General features: G+C 42.4%; 1 protein-coding gene across 1 annotated transcript in view; it reads right to left on the minus strand.

Annotated features, from left to right (window-relative positions):
- Positions 1 to 12,562, minus strand: part of LOC120504010 (C-Jun-amino-terminal kinase-interacting protein 3) — a gene marked incomplete at its 5' end in the record, with an annotated part of 51,920 nt that extends 39,358 nt beyond the window's left edge. Inside the window, 5 exons of the mRNA XM_039713095.1 lie at positions 4,913 to 5,057; positions 8,856 to 8,879; positions 10,803 to 10,894; positions 11,631 to 11,701; positions 12,442 to 12,562. Of these exons, the coding sequence (XP_039569029.1) occupies positions 4,913 to 5,057; positions 8,856 to 8,879; positions 10,803 to 10,894; positions 11,631 to 11,701; positions 12,442 to 12,562 (453 nt within the window). The remainder of the gene's footprint in view (positions 1 to 4,912; positions 5,058 to 8,855; positions 8,880 to 10,802; positions 10,895 to 11,630; positions 11,702 to 12,441) is intronic.
- Positions 12,563 to 16,403: the final 3,841 nt, after the last annotated feature.

Below are 16,403 nucleotides of genomic sequence, written 5' to 3' on the forward strand. Positions count from 1 at the left end.
TGGCCTTATCACAGGTGAAAAACACCTGTAGCTCACACTGACTACAGTGAAAGCTGAAGGGCTTTGGCACTTGCAGCAAACTAGGCCAGTGTTTCCCAAGGCTGGAAGGCAACATGGATATCACTTGGGAAGGATCTGAATTGGCCTCTTAGAAGTCTTGGCTGATGTCATTACTGTAAGCCACCAACACACCTGGATGAGAAAACAGCAAACTGGTTTTGCCACTGAACTGCAGAAGCAGAGTGGACACTGATCTCAGATGCTCTGGCTTGTCTTGACACAGCAGACCTATGTCCCTAAACCACCTTATGCAGAGCTAGGCAGACATGGCTCCAGCTTGAGAACACAGCATAAACAGGTGTGGTCTCCCACTTCCAAATGGCAGGATGACAATACCCAAGAATTCAGAAAGGTGAGAAATGAACACAGGAGATGGATTCTCAGTATAGAATGTGCAAAATGGCTCTTGGTTCTAACAGACATTACATCCCCACTTCTTGTACCATCACCTGTTGAGGAACAGGGAGGCTTCAAGGCTTTGTCAGGGTTTTACACTGTAAGCTGTGTTTGTCAATTAAAGCAGCACTGCTTCAATCAGACAAGGAATGCCCTGACCAGCACCATGACCTCTCTCAGACTCAAAGGAGATTTCCCCAGTCTTAAGAGCAGCCTGCTCTAATTACTGCCTGCAGGGAGGTGACATAATTAATGCTGAGAGTTATATGCGACAGTGAGTTGCAATTGGGTGCAGTGGCATTCATCTGCACATCCAGACCCAGCTTTCATCTTCACCACTGGCCTCTCACCTCCTGTGCAAGTACTAGAGAGATCCTGGTTGTGCTCAGAGGCTGCTCTGAGCCCCCAAACCTCGGAGCTGTGACAGAGTTTCACTTTGCTCATCTGGAAGTCTCGTTCTCTTGTTCTAAGAACAGCTTCACAACATGACAAAAAAAAATCCAACATGGGATGAGTGAGAAGACTGAAAAAAATGGTGACTTAACCCTTTGCAGCCTTATTTTTGTTAAATCTGGAATTTTATTAAGATCTTCCTTTAATTAGACTGGCCTCTGTATCCTTATCTTAGAATGCTTTGCTGCACACTGCACTATGGAAGTCTAAGGGTTTACACTGCACCTGCGCACTTATATTGGAAACTCAGGTTTTTTTTACAATGGCACTACCATTAAATGCAATCCACATTTTGTGTATTTTCCGCATTGTCAGTCCAAATAGCACCCACATTCCCACATGAATATCCAAACCATCTCCCTTCAAATATGCTGGGTTTAGCATCAAGACTGAGATGAGAACTTCGCACTTAGGCTGCTACATGTGAAAACCACACTTCCCACCTCTACTTCATATTCCTGGTTTAGGAGCTACTTTCCCAGTATGTAAAGAAAAAAAAAGAAAGAGTAAAATAAGATTTTTGATAATAAACAGGTTCCAGTAAGCTTCAGACAACCTCAACTGCAGTTTGTCTTCTGTGCTTTCAGATTTACAAAGGGACAAAGATTATCAAGGGTGAAGTGCAACCATAAAACCTTTCCTCAAACAAAACTGCTGTTGGATGAAAGAATTCAGGGATGTTCTTGGACCCACTCTAACTCTATGAGAATAAGCAAAGTTCAGGAGCATCTTAGCTGTGTAAGAGACACTCAGGTGCGTCCACTCCACCCATCATTCCTTGCTCTTATGAACCAGATGTCATTCAAAAGCCCTGGATCATCAATGTCTATAGGGTAATATTTGTATCAGCAATATCCTGTAACTTCTTGCTTATTGACATAACCTGCCCCTTACCCTGAACACTAAGTAATTACCCTAGTCTTTCACTACTCTTTGGTTACAAATGTGAGTTTTGTATTTCCCTAGAAAACACACTTTATCAACCTTCCAGCCTGCATTGGAGAAATTCCTCCCAAATGTATGTACTACCAACATGTTCTTCTTCACAGCCCAGAAGCTGGTATCTTCCTTCTATTGTCTGAGTGCTCTGTTAATGCTAAATATTGTACTTCTCTCCAGCACAGGAGGCATTCTCCAAAACCCACAGCTCACCCAAAGAATAATCTCCACAGCCACCACTTACCTACGGCCATACCTGTAAACCTCCTAAACATCAATTGTGTAGTAGTGACCTCCAAAATGCATTGTGAAGGCCCAACATTCATAGCAGTCATATGTCACCATGAGAAGCCACAATTGTATGGTTATAACACTGAAAGCATAGTACATAAAAACAAAAACGTTAAGGACTTTAATCTCCAAAACACTGTATAAAATAAATGTAAAACTGAATGCAAAAATAAAATAATTTTAACAACTAAAATAGAAAATAGTAATAAAAAATAAAGGACACTTTAAATGTAAGTACAGCGTGGCCCCACGAAGAAGGAAAACTAGTGAGAATAGTCAAGTACATACTGGGAAGGTGAGTCACGTGTGAGCGATGTCAGCAAAATATCAGAACTTTGAAGAAGAGGCAAGGGAGGCATGAGCCATGTCCTCTTGAGAAGTCAGTCATACAGAGGATTTAAGAGATAGCATTTCAGTCACAAAGTGTGCAAGAAGCTTGTGGGAGGGAAATCTCCATTCCGAACTAGCAAGTCAGTCCATCGCACCCTTTAATTATTCATTAATTTGCTCCATACTCAGGAAATTCTCCATAACAGACTACCCATCCAAGTCTTCCACAGCACAAGCTCCTTAGGTCCACTGTACCATCCTTGCCTCCTTTATCCCAGCATTCCACTCTGAGTCTCCCTAACAAGCACCATCGTGAATCCCAGCATGATACATTTTGGCGCAGATCCCTGCTAGTTTTGCAGAAAGCTTTCTTGGAACCAGATTTTTTTTGCCTGATACCACCATCACCACCGAATAACTAAGAGATCCAGTCAGTAATCACAGAATGGTTTGGGTTGGAAAGGAACTTAAGCATCACCTAGTACCAACCCCTGTGCAGGGTGTCTTCCCTGACCAAAGAAGAACAACCTCTATTACCTGAACTTGGGACACCAAAGCTTCCCACTTATCTGGGTTGCTGCTGCATTCTCCTGCAATGCAGATGCTGGGTTACTTCTTTTGCAAGTTCTCAGTGGGACCACTGAAAGAATTAGACCTTAGCAAGGCTGGGGAAGATGGATCTAACCACAGTGTCCACCCAGCTCTTCTCCAAAAACTAACCCCCACGGCCTAGCCTGATCACTGGAAGGTCTGTTCACACTAAAGTATGCAGCACTGCCTGGGGAGCCTGAGGAATAACTGATTCCAGAGGTGGGCTGGGCTCCATACATTTTGGTTGTGCTGGCACAGCACTAGTATGAAGAAACACATTCATGCTCTGTCCTCATTTCCACCATCCACTATTATGTTATTCTACTGCGGCACCGCTATTCCCTAATTCCAGGCAGAGCTTTCCAGAAATTACTAGGATCTGAATGGCATTCTACAAGTTGCTACATTTCCCAAAATTCTGTGCCTCTAACATTACAGTAAGGACTGGATTCCAATCCTCCATCCTAGGCAAAGATATTTTGGATTTCCAAATTCCACAATGGCAGAGAGCTGACAAAGTGCTGACATTTGTGCTGTGCTAGGCCTGGCTGCTTTACAGACATAGCTTTAAAAAAATTAACTTGCTACTTTGTTTTCTGAGTAAATTGATAATTTGTCTATGCATCAAGAAGGCCATTGCTGTAGAGTCCCTCATGTGAAAGCCCATTCATAGAATCTGGAGACATGTAGAATGGGTAGAACAAGCTAGGGATTTCTTTTCTATCTCCTCTTTGCCTTTACGGAGGCAAAAGAGGAGATAGTTTACAGGATCAGTTTACAGGATCAGTGATTCAAAACTTCTCAAAAGGAGGCCAGTCTTTACATGTGACACATAAAACAGCCAATGTTCTATGAATTCCAAGCAAAGTGAAGGTAAATTTAATCAGACACTTTTGAAGTAGAGCAGAAGCTCTGTGAGATACCAGTGAACACACTGAGCTGTGCTCAGCAGAGAAACCAGTAGCTCTCAGACCTATCACCAGGAATTTGTGGAAAATCATTTCAAGGCAAGAATTTGGTGGGATCCTGAGCACAAAGACTTTGCAAAGTTCACATGTACAGCTCTTGGGAAATGCAGGTCACCATGCATAGCCTAATCTGTCAGATCAATCTCTGAGTAGTGGAGAGGAGACCCCTGAACGGCAGAGCAGAGCACAAGATGCATCAGGCAAGCCCCATGAGCTGCTCCAGTGCAGCTGCAGTGCTGTGAGGATTTTGGAAGACCTGGTGCAGAAGGCAGAGCAGTGATAGTGACAGATGTACTGAAGGTAGACAGTGCAAGTCTAGAGCAATGACTAGGCATAGGAGGAACGTACGACCTTTAAGCACAGTGCAAGACTTGGGTGTTCAGACAGGATAAGAAGGAGCCCTTTTAAGTGAATATAGGAAGGCCAGGAGATCAGTCAAAAATGACAAACACTTAAGGGCAAGTGCAACCCAATGCCTGGCCCCACCTGAGTTGCAGAACCATTGCTCTTACCAAAGAGGAGAGAAGGGACAGGCTCTACCATGCCCTCTCCCAAACAAGCTATTAAGAAGTGAAGGATTTCTCTTCACTCAATCCCCCTCAACTGCCTCCACACACATCCCTCTCAACTTGGGGCCAGCCAAGTAAAGGAGATTATCCTTGAGACAAAGCAGCATGAGGAGCTGCGTCAAATCTTTCCTGCACCGTATGCCAGATCTGCAGAAGAATATCCTCCCACCTCCAGCACAGCTACTATGGGAGCAAACACAAAGGGAGAGGCTGCAAAGGGTTACGGACACAGATTGTCTCTAGCTTAATGAAAATGTGAGATGTTATCAACAGTGAAGGAGTGGGAAACCCTTGCTCTGTGATGGTCTAGAAAACCTTGTAGCTGGAGTTGGACTGCAGCTGGCCGAGGTCACTCAGGTGCCAGTGGTCCAGTGTTGGGATGATCTTGGCCCCTATCTGCCCACGTACCATGCCATCAGCGAGAGGGAAGACATTCAGGGAGTTGGGACGTTCCTTCCTGCTAAAGAGACAAACAGGGAGAGAGAGGAAAGTGTGTTAGCTGTGTACAAAGCTCTGATAGAAATCCAACAGCACACTAGTGCATATGAAATACTAGTTACTAGAAACTGAACTGCAACTGTTACCCTCACATGGCAGCTGTCTGAACTCTGAACTCCCACACTTCCTTGGTGCTGCTGCTCAGTCCCATGGTGTTACTGCTAGCATAGTAACTTCTCCTGGGGAAACTCTAAGATGGTGGGAGCCAGTGGCCATAACAGGTACAACTGACTGCTCAATCTGTATGAGAAATTTGGAGGAACATGGAAGTGCAGGGAACCACCAGCCAATTTAAGTCAGTCTTTCTGAGAAACAAAGGTACTGGAGGAAAATAAGCCACGGCAAACAACTCTCACAGCAAAAAAATAAAAGCTTCGTAGGTACTAGAGATGTCACCACAGGGTGAGGAATAAGGCTTTTAAGTGTCATCTACATGAAACTTATGACATTCCACCCCAAATCTGGTGAGCTTCAACAACAAGAACCCAAGGGTTTGGATCACTTCCAATTTTAAGCAAGGAAGAGAGTATTTATATTCTTTGATCTCCCTTGATACCCATATTACAACACACTCACAATTCAAAAACTAAACAGAGATATAAATAAATGCATCATGCATATTGCTAGGTGTCTCTAAGTGTGTTCTGTTCATCCTCTCCTTTCTGGCAACTGCAGGTGACTCACTAGCTGCAGGTTTGATTCTGAACATAAAAGCTAGCACAGATTTTGAGACCAAGCTTCAGTGGGAGAAAATCTAGAGCAAGCAGTGGAGGCGGAAAGGCTGTGGCAGCAGCTTATTGAACCAGAAAATGGTTCAGGGTATCTCCAGTCCCTGCAGAGCTGAACTAAATTGATTCTCTGTGCGATGTGCACCCATACTTGGACTTAATCCTACTTCATCTACTGCACAGGGCTTCTGCTTAATCTTGGAAGTGTGATGAAACCTGCCCTTCTGTAGCATACTGTTAGTAACAGCAGACCTCCACGTGCCTTTCTGTAATGATCATCACCACTGGGTGTCATGCCTAGGCTGGGAAACAAGCGCAGCCACCTCCCTCACCTGTGACCACAGCAAACAACTGCTACAAGGCCCCTGGGACAAAGCAAACACACTAACACAGGGGGTGGTACACCAGCCAGCTCTTTTACAAAGGACAGAGATGGAGTGTCCAGCGGAGGAGACAATGTTTGCTAAGAGAAACCACAATGCCCAACCTTCTCACTCCAAGTACTGCACTGCCCAGCCACCACAGTATGCTGCACTGCTGTATCAGTGCCTACATCAAATAGGCAAAAAGGCCTCCTGTGGCCTGTCCTGGTTAGGCAAGATGGGGCAGAAAGGTATTTCCAGCATGGCCTGCTTGGGATGCACTTTTCCTAGGAATCTGCACTAAAATCGTCTCCCAAAGATACCAGACTTGTACATGGAAGTTTCACACACAAACCCTCTTAGAAAGGAGGCATGTAACTGGATTTTGGAGGAACACAAATCACTGATAAAACATCATTAACTTTTTCACACGCAACAAGCAACAGAACAAGAGGAAATGCCCTCAAGTTGCACCAGGGTGGGTTCAGGTTGGATACTGTAGAAAATTTCTTCACTCAAAGAGTGAAGAAACATGGAAACATGTTACCCAGGGCAGTAGTGGAGTCACAATCCCCAGAAGCATTTAAAAGGTGGGTGGATGTGGCACTTCATGATATGATTTAGTGGGCGTGAGGGTATCCAGTCGAAGGTCAGACTTGATGACTTTTGAGGTCTTTTCAACTGTAATGATTCTATCATTCTCCACAGATTCAAACCCAGACTTCTATGTGATAGAAATTGTCAGTTTCCTTGTAGCTTTTCCTTTCCACTACCAAAGGCATCTTTTAATTAATCGCTGTAGGTTTAGTGAAAAGTTTCTAACAGCTGGGTTTCAAGTTTCTACAAAAGCTTCTAACTAACATACTAGGCAAATGTTTCCCCTCCTAGGAAATCTTCACCCTGGCACTGATACAAGCACCACAAAAAGTAGAGTTAATTATGTGCAAGAGATCATAAAGGGATTCAAAACTAGAAATCAGTCACTTTATGCTACAATATCAGAAAATCCTTAGTAATACAGTTTAAGAAATAACCCAAGGGTCCCTAAGAGTTTACTTCAAAAAAAAATCTTTCCTTTTATGGGGAAAATAAAATTGGGCCATTGGGCAATTTTTTGAGATGCTTTAACCATTAGTTTTGTATCTTCCATTTTCTTTAGGACTGAATTGTAGTTTTAAGAGAGTCTTGCTTTCACAGGTCTATGGAGCAGGAGAAAAGTTTCCTATAGCTGCAGAACAGTCCTTGTTAAACCAGTGATGCAGCCAGAATATCCTAGTGACTATGTTGGAATGACTTGATGTAACCCACTGACAGCACTGAGACATAAAAGCTGCCCCCAAAGGAGGCTGAGAGACATCAAATTATACTTTTTCTTTTTTGATAATATGCAACACATACATACTTAACACACAAGGAAATACAGGAGCCACAAAATGGAGAGGAAATGTGTGAATTTCACAGTCCCTGTTAAAGAGGTACAGGGTGTCTGTAGCATGAGAAGCTTAGAATCTTCAGGAAAGAATTTTAGCACAGACTGTTAGGAAATTTCCTTGATGAGTTTCTTTGGAAACACCTTCAAGCCTCTTCAAAACTTCCCAGGAAAGGCAAAGGAAGAGCTAACTCTAGTTTTGCAGTCCTGAAGTTGGCTACCAAATTTAAATGCAAATAAATTTAAAGTATCCTCGTTGAGATTCATCCCGGTCTAAATTTTGAGTGCTGCAGTTGTTCTCATATACCCAAATCTTTCCAGGATCAGCCAGGGTGAGTCTTAACACCTGATAGTTCCACCTTGAGTTACCAGGTGAACAGCACACTCTCTAATAAAGGTTTGCAGTAGCCGAAACCTGGGATTAGGATGTTCTACAAGCAACATCCTAAAATTTACAAAACATAACAAAACTAGAGTTTGTTTGCCAGCATTTAAAGAGGAGAACTACTCTCTTTGATGGCTCTGTGCAGCACAGCACTCCCTGACCAACCATCAGGCAAAAGTGCCTTTGGAAACCTACTGACACTAACACTTCTTCTACTTCCACTCAAAAATCAGGCATGGCTTGCTCTCTAGTGTAAAATAAGAGAGAAGGAACTTCTTGGAACCTGAGGGAATTGCATGAAGCTTTGTCAGGGGAGTTTTAGGCTGAATTTCAGGAAAAGGTTCTTCCCCCAGATGGTGGTGGGCACTGAACAGGCTCCCCAGGGAATGGTAATGACCCCAAAGATGCCAGAGCTCCAGGAGCGTTTGGACAATGCTCTGAGGCAGAGGATGGGATTGCTGGAGTGTCTGTGGAGAGACAGGAGCTGTATTTGATAATCCTTATGGGCCCCTCCCAACTCAGGATATTCTACGATTCCATGGATCTATGATTCTATGACTTTTTAAAACATTAGGGGATGTGAAATGTAAACATCCCATCCCAGACATCTGATCCTGTCTTGGGAACAAACTTGCGTGTCTTCTGCATTTGCATGCACAAGCTTCTCCCTGCTGTGTTATCCCAGCTCCATGGTTCCCTCTGCACCCCCCCTGAACCAGCAAGTCCAGCACAGGTGCCAGTAGACACAGAGAGTAAATATGCCAGTACAATGCATCCCCAACATCACACTGTCACCACTCCACAGCAACCTCCAACACTTGGATTAATGAAGTTCAGATGCAGCAATAGGATTTACCTTTTCCTCCAGGACTGGCGATGACTGCAGTGACAAACATAACAGCCAAACAGCAGCAATTCCACAAAAAGCGAGACAAAAAGAACAACCATTAGAGAGCAAATGTCATGCAAACATGCAACCTAACACAGACACAAGGTACACGTGACTGCAACCCCCATGCCACGTGGAAGTGGGTACTGTGGATGTGACAGCCTGGTCAGAGAATGAGAAAACTAATTATGTTTTCCCAGAATCAGTCTGAGAGACTTCAGGGAGTTGAAGATAAACAATGATAGCTTATTTTCATAAACAACCTGCAGGTGGTGTTTTCCTACTCTCTGTTTTCTTGTTTTTATCAAAGACTTTATATGCAAGGTGTCCTGTTAATTAGCCAATCAAGTGAAATGCATTGATTAATTGATCAACCAGGTCTATCTATATTGGAACAATGTATAAAAGAGGATCTGAAGTAAAGACACGTGCTTTATGCAAACCAGCCTTCTGGAGAGTCTGTGTCATTTCTTACTCAATAGCAACAGGTACAAACTCATTACACCTCTTGGATGGCCACTGATACACACTACCCCCACAAAAGTTGCAGCACAAAGTTCTCCCTAGCCCCATTTATTTTAAATCAATGCACCCAAATCTGTTTCACAGGTCATGAGAAATTATGCCTGTCCCCCCACCCAGTGCACTAAGATCCACAAACACTGGAGCTCCTCCCAGCTGTTTAATTCCATCAAAACACACGTGGCCCTGGTGCTGTGCACAAGCACAACAAACAGAGCTACACTCGCACGCACGCAAACACACACACACACACACACACAAAGCTGGAAATTAAGGAAAAACCATTTCCCACTGGTAGTTCCAACAGACTTGGATCACAGTCCCATCATGGGCTCTTCACAGACACACAGTGTTTCTCTCTAAAGACACTAGCAATATGCCACACTTAAAAGATAAAAGACTAATTTTTCTGACATGAAAAGGTAATTCTTGATGAAAATTTTGCCCCTCACCAACTGAGACTGGCAGTCTTGCAGATACAACCAGCAACACTTTTCACTGGGCAACTCTATAATGGAATGTTAACATAAAGCCATAATTAATATCAGCTTCTTTAAGAGTTAGGGAAGTAAAAGCTTTTAAGCTTTTATGAAAGGAAGAAATTCAAAACGATTTCTACTACCCAGTCCAACTCAGGAGTTGAACTGCAATGATGCTTGTGGTTCCCTTTCAACTCAGGATATTCTATGATTCTATGACTCAAACTTGGGAAGTGCACACAGGACTCACCCTTTAAAAGAGATGTTCTAAGTTTGCCTTTGCCTACAGTACTTTTAGATTTTACTGTAAGCACTTCCACAGACTTATTCTTACTTCCAGGAGTGTAAGTTGGGAGAGAAACAAGCCTAACACACTTATCCCATTCCATCTCTAACACTAGGATCAGATCATGTTCTGGGAGCCCACTCTGGATTTCCAGACTGTGAGGGATAGAAAATAAGGAAGAAAAATAGTCTGGTAAGGGAAATTTTATGAACAGATGAGCACTTACAAGCTACTGGTTCTTTTTACACCATGTCCTCTCAAGCTTTCCATACCCCTCATCTGCCTAAGAAAGCTGACATCTAGCTTTTGTTCTGTTTTTCTCAATTGATTCCTATATTTTAGACAATTTATTTCTGGTCTATTTATTTACACACTACCTAAGAATATGAACATGTTTTCCAGAGGCCCCATCAACAGCAGCATGATAAAGCCTCACCTTTGTAAAACAACATGGAAAGCTCCTCACCATCAAGTACCCACAACTCACCCAGAACCCATTAAAACAGAGCTTCAGCTACAATCCGTGTCCCCAGGGAAAGGTCCTGCTCTGTTTTCTCTCTCAAACACGCACACTCAGTGTGTAAGTTCCCAGGTGAAACGTGTCACATGGAAAGGTCATGGCCCTACCTTCTCCCAGGTACACTGCCTTCAGTTTGGTTATTTCCCCCAACTTGCTGCATCTTAGATCGCTCTATGTGTTCCACATAGGTCTGGATCATCTGTGAGGAGAGAAAAACCCATGAGGCAAAGAGATGAGAAGGAAAAGCTCATTTTCTGCTTTTGTTTAATTTTCTATGGTATCCATTTCCAATCCCCTGGGTTTTTTTGCAGACTTCTTTGTGTTTACTGTTGCCTTCTAAGCTGATTATGTAAGTGAATGATCTAATCCGATAGGAAATTTGTCAGCAAGTAGTGTCCAAAATCACTTCAGCTGAATCTCACAATCAAAGACCCTAGAAAAAACAACGTAAGCCTGGAGGCTCATTGGTAATGGGAGATGAGGTAGCGGAGCACTGTGCACAGCATCACAGAAGAGCTGAGATTGGAAGGAATGTCCTATGGTCCATTGGTCCATCCCCTGCTGAAATAGGGCCACACAGAGCAGCCAGCCACAGGCCCACATCCAGGTGGCTTACGAATATCTCCAGGGAAGGAGACTCCAACACGCCTCTGAACAACCTATGCCAGGGCTAATTGCCCTTGCAGGAAAGTAGTTTTTAGTACTTTGTTCAGAGTGAGCTTTCTGTGTCTTAGTTTGTGCCACCTGTCTCCACTGGGTACCAGTGAACACAGCCTGTCTCCATCCTCTTTACACCCGCCAGTCCGATATTTCTGATGCTCCTAAAGTTCAGAAGCTCTAGTCATCACTAGGACTGTAGAGCTGAGTTCTTTGACATGATATAGTCATGCAGATATAGACAAAGAGTTAATTTATTTAGAAAGATTATATCCTACCTCTGTGTGACGCTGATGCAGAGCATTATACTCCTTCTTCATTTCCGATTCACGTTCTTCCAGTCGAGAAACTGCCAAGAGAAGATCCCAACTATCAGCTAACATATGCCTGGCTCTTAAAATAAACTACTTGAGAAACAAAGCCTATTTTTTTAGAAATTAATTTACACCTACTGAATAAAACAAACAGAATTGTGGGATTTGGTCTTTGTTACACTCTTAGTTCACAGGTACCTGCATGTTCCCAATACCAGCACCACAAATGCAACAAAACCGCAGAAGTTTTTTAGCAGTAGCCTGGTGCCATGTAAGCATCTTATTCTGGCAACAATTTATTGTCCTCTGGGACTGGCTCTTCTGGCTACTTGAGGAGTGGAAGTACTGGACAAAACACAAACACCAACAAATTCTGAGAGGAACTTAAATGGCTGCATATATTAAGGAAGTATTTGTAAAAATAAATACACAAACTAAGTAACTAACTGATTAAGTCATGTGATGATTTTTATAAGAATGGAAGATTATACAAGGAGAAACTGGAAACCAGGTTTCAAAGGCCCAAATCTTACACCTTTCATCTGGAGAGACTGACCACAAAAGAGAAGAAATGTAGCCTCTACTGAATTACTGTGGGTACATCCCACCCTTGGGAAAGCTCTGAATTTTATGTCAAAGTAAGTGGCAACCAGATATTTTGGGCTTTGCACAAATTACATTAAGCCAAAAAAAGTATGAAGATTATTTTTAAAGTAGCACTGTATGTGTGTGGAAGGCATGTGTATAACGGTGTCTGGTGCACAGCTTTACTTACTCTGGTCTGCATAGTTTTTGGTCTTCAGCTCCAGCTGTCGAGTCTGAAATTCAAGGTGTTCCACTTGGATTTGTAGTTCTTTCTTCTCCTGTTCCAGTGCATCTTCAAACTCTATGAATTTCTGCATAGGGAAGAAGTGGAGAAGGAGGCACAGATGAGGATTACATGCAAATGGGTTTGCCCTACCAGGACCCTTCCTCTCCTCACAAATATGGAAATTTGAGGGAATATAAAGTGAGGGAATATAAATTACAAAATAAGAAATAAGAATTTTTAAGTACTGTAGGTAGCACAGCAGCACTTTATCAACATGAAAAACCTATTTTATATTAGAAACTTATTGTTATCTTCAATGCATAATAAACATATAAACTATGGTCCAACATGAGTTTGATAAACCAGCACAACTTTATCATCTTCAGGCTGAATTTTGATTCCTGTTAATTTGATGTCACAGAAGAAAAGTTTTATTTACAATCATGTATTTAAAAATACCTATGTCAAAAATCTTCAGATGAACTCTTCTAATGATGCACATGTAGAGAGCTCCACCCAAAATTCCAGTGGAGGGACAAGTCTTGCAGAAATATGCAAGTCTTTTGGAAAACTAAGCTCCAACTCTGGTGCTGCTCACCCCTTTTATCGCCAATACAGAGGCAGCTGCATGCAGCAGGGTGACTCCTGCATAGGACACAGGCCCAAAAGAAAGGTTTTAGAGATACACTCATTTCACGTTGAAAACACAACAGGAAAATACCTGATTTCAGAGTGTTCTTTCTGTAAACTGTCACTTCTCGCTTGAGAGCTTAAGTCACTCCCTGCTGTGGACACCAGCATGCGAGCAGAGTAAAACCTGTGGAACATTCTGTTCAATCCACTGTGGGATATTACACAACTCATGGTAGAAACTGGAGCCACAGGGGCTCCATATAATGAAATATCATTAAATCATATAATAAACCATCATATCATATAATAAAGTATATCATATCATATAATATTATTAAATATTTAAACTAAGAGGATCCCTGGGAAGTGAATGCAACTCCACATCTCTGCAGGACCAGCCTGGTTCTTGTGTAATACATGGTTATCAGAGGTTTTCTGCAGAATACACTAATGCAATAATGACCCATAGCCCACACATCTAGATTTAGAAACAGCTGCTTCTAGTACCATCCCAGACACAAATTGGTGTTAAAGTCTCTAAGGCTCAGAGAATACATGTCTCTCTCCAGCAAACCAAATCTGAATGTTACCACCAGGCTCACAAGGCCACAGTACTGCAAAGCGATCCCACCAGCTGCAGTACATACCCTGGCCTGGCTTATAAACCCAAAAATTCAAGTCTCGTTACACTACTGCTGAATAGTTCCACCCAACAAAGCCAAAAGTACAGCATTATTTGCACCAACCAGTCCAGTAACTAGAACACCTAGCTGAGCTGCATGAGCACAGCTAGGTTTGGGAGCAGCCCTGGATCTGGAGCTGCTGAGGATGACAGTGAGAAGGACATTAAACTAAGCAGGCTTTAATCCACTCTTAGAAATGTTTATGGGCCAAGAGGAGCCCACAGGAAGTAAGAGAGGTCTGTGAAGAGCTCACTAGACTCTGCTCCTGACCCTGCCTTTCTCTCTCTCCATCTGTTTGCCAAATCCTCCTTAGGTCCGGGCCCATTAGATTCACCAGGATATGCACACTGGCTGAAGAAACCTCCTCTGTCTAAAAGCATGGATAATGGAGAGGAAAATCCCTCTCCTCCTGTCCTCTGCATGGGGGAAGTGCTCTCTCCACCAACATCACTGCTCAGGGGAATGAGAATTTCAATTTAACAAAGTAAAGCTTTGTTTTACTTCAAAAAAGACAGATACTGGTAAGAATCTTTTTTTGGCAAAGACTGTCAGGGAAACTAATACATTAAATGCTCAGTAAGATTATTTTGTTAAATTCTGCACATGAACCAGTCTGCACTGCTGCACTCTCAGGGCAAACCCTCTGCCCATTCCCTACTGCTTTTACTGGAATTATTAGCAGGGACACTGGAACCATCATTATAAATTGGATCCTCTCTGCAGATGACTGAAAGCCATGGTATTTATGATTCTTGCAAACTTTTAAAACTCCTCAGCTAATTCCTGTGAGCAGTGACTCAAGTTTGCATTCCTACATATCTGTATTTATAACAATCAAATACACATTAACCATTTCTTGCTTCCCTGCACTCAGTGCAGTGCCTTTAACCTCTAACTGAGCTTTTTTTTACTTTATTCCTCTTCTTGTCCAAATTTACTGAATAAGGGCTTGGGGTTTTTTCCACACTTATGGCTGTTTTACAGAGAATTTTCTAGAAACAGCAGCAATGCCAACACCCTTCTTCCATTATAAAGAAGTCATCTCAGAGGCTAAACATTTACTTATTAATTATATTTTAGATTGCTCAAGAGTTTAGATATTTAAGTGTGATTCTTCCTGAGATGTCAATTAAACACTGAAATCCTTTAGTCACTCACCCAGCAACCTGTTTTATAGATTCTGAGAACTTTATAAAACAACCTGCTTTGTAAATTTGTGCACTTATTTTTGAATGCTTTTTCAGAACAAAAATATAATTTCAGAATTATTAAAACCTGAAAAGAAGTCCTAACAGACACTGACAATGAGCAACAAAGCTGAGAAGCAGCAGTTCCACTTGCTCCATCTAGAGGCTGATGGAAATTATTCTGAGAGTGTTCTGGTATAATCTCTATCTCATAGGATTTTGCTGGAAACACTCTGTGCTGGAGCTTTACTGATGAACCCTTTTAATTACACCCAAGAACTAAATCCCCATCACATAGCAAAGGCTCAGCTTTCATGACTTTCCTGCTCCCATTTCTCTACCCAGGAACATGCAACACCCTCTCCTCCCCGCTCTTAACTTTAACTCTTCTACAAATATGGCTCCTTTTTTTTCCTCATACCTGTCTATTTTGCAACCCAAAAGTAATCAAAGAAACATAAAACTAGAAATCGATTAAGCACCTGGAAAAGAGACATGGAGACAATGATATTAAAAATTAATATTGCCCTAAGTTTTTATAGGGCAGAACAGCATTTTGGATAAAAGCAGTGCAGGATGGCCCATCCTGTTACTGAGGAGATCAAATTATGGCATTTGTGTGCAGGGGCCCAAGGGCTTGACCCAGTTCCTGGCTGTGCAGTGTGGATGCCATGGGACAGAGAGAGAGAAACTGCAAGTGTTTCTCACAGTGGCTTGTGAGAAATTTTAGGGAGTTGGAAAGATGTGATAACTTGTTAAGTATAAACCATTTGCAGGTAGTGTTCTTCTACTTTGTTTTCCTGTTCCTTTCAAGGACAGTGTGCGAGGAAGACGTTTTTGTTAGTTAGCCAATCAAATAAAACCTATCATATCACTCTATAAAAACTGCGCAGTTCTCTTGAATAAAGAACTTGAATAAAGTTCTCTTCTTTGCCTTTTCTACAATCCTGCCTCTCGCCTGTTCCTGTGTAATTCTTGGCACAAAAGCAACAGTGCAGCACCTTGCACCTGCTCTGACATCAGAATTCATTTCACCTAAGCTTCTCCATGCTCATCACAAGCTCTGACAGCAGGAAAAGTCCCAAATCCAGAGTGAAGTGAGCAGCTAACACAGCAGGACAAGGAGAGGATTCCTTGTAGCAATGTTATCTGAACAACTTAGACTTCAGTGTGCACCAGCCATATCATCTATAACGGTTCTTATCAGAATTTTCTCAGGGCACTGTGGAATTCATCAAGGTTACTTGACATAAACTGTGCTAAAATAAGAACAAAGAAGCTGAGCGACTGCATACCAGGATCGCAAGAACTAGATAACAGAGGATTGTAAAACACCTGCATGGTAACCAATCACGGACACTGAGAAATGGAGGCGAGAGCAAGGGAACAATGACTGTCCTGGCTTGCAAAATAAGCATGTATT

Source organism: Passer montanus, unplaced genomic scaffold (genome assembly GCF_014805655.1).
Source record: "Passer montanus isolate IOZ18808 unplaced genomic scaffold, ASM1480565v1 scaffold279, whole genome shotgun sequence".
Lineage (NCBI taxonomy): Eukaryota > Metazoa > Chordata > Aves > Passeriformes > Passeridae > Passer > Passer montanus.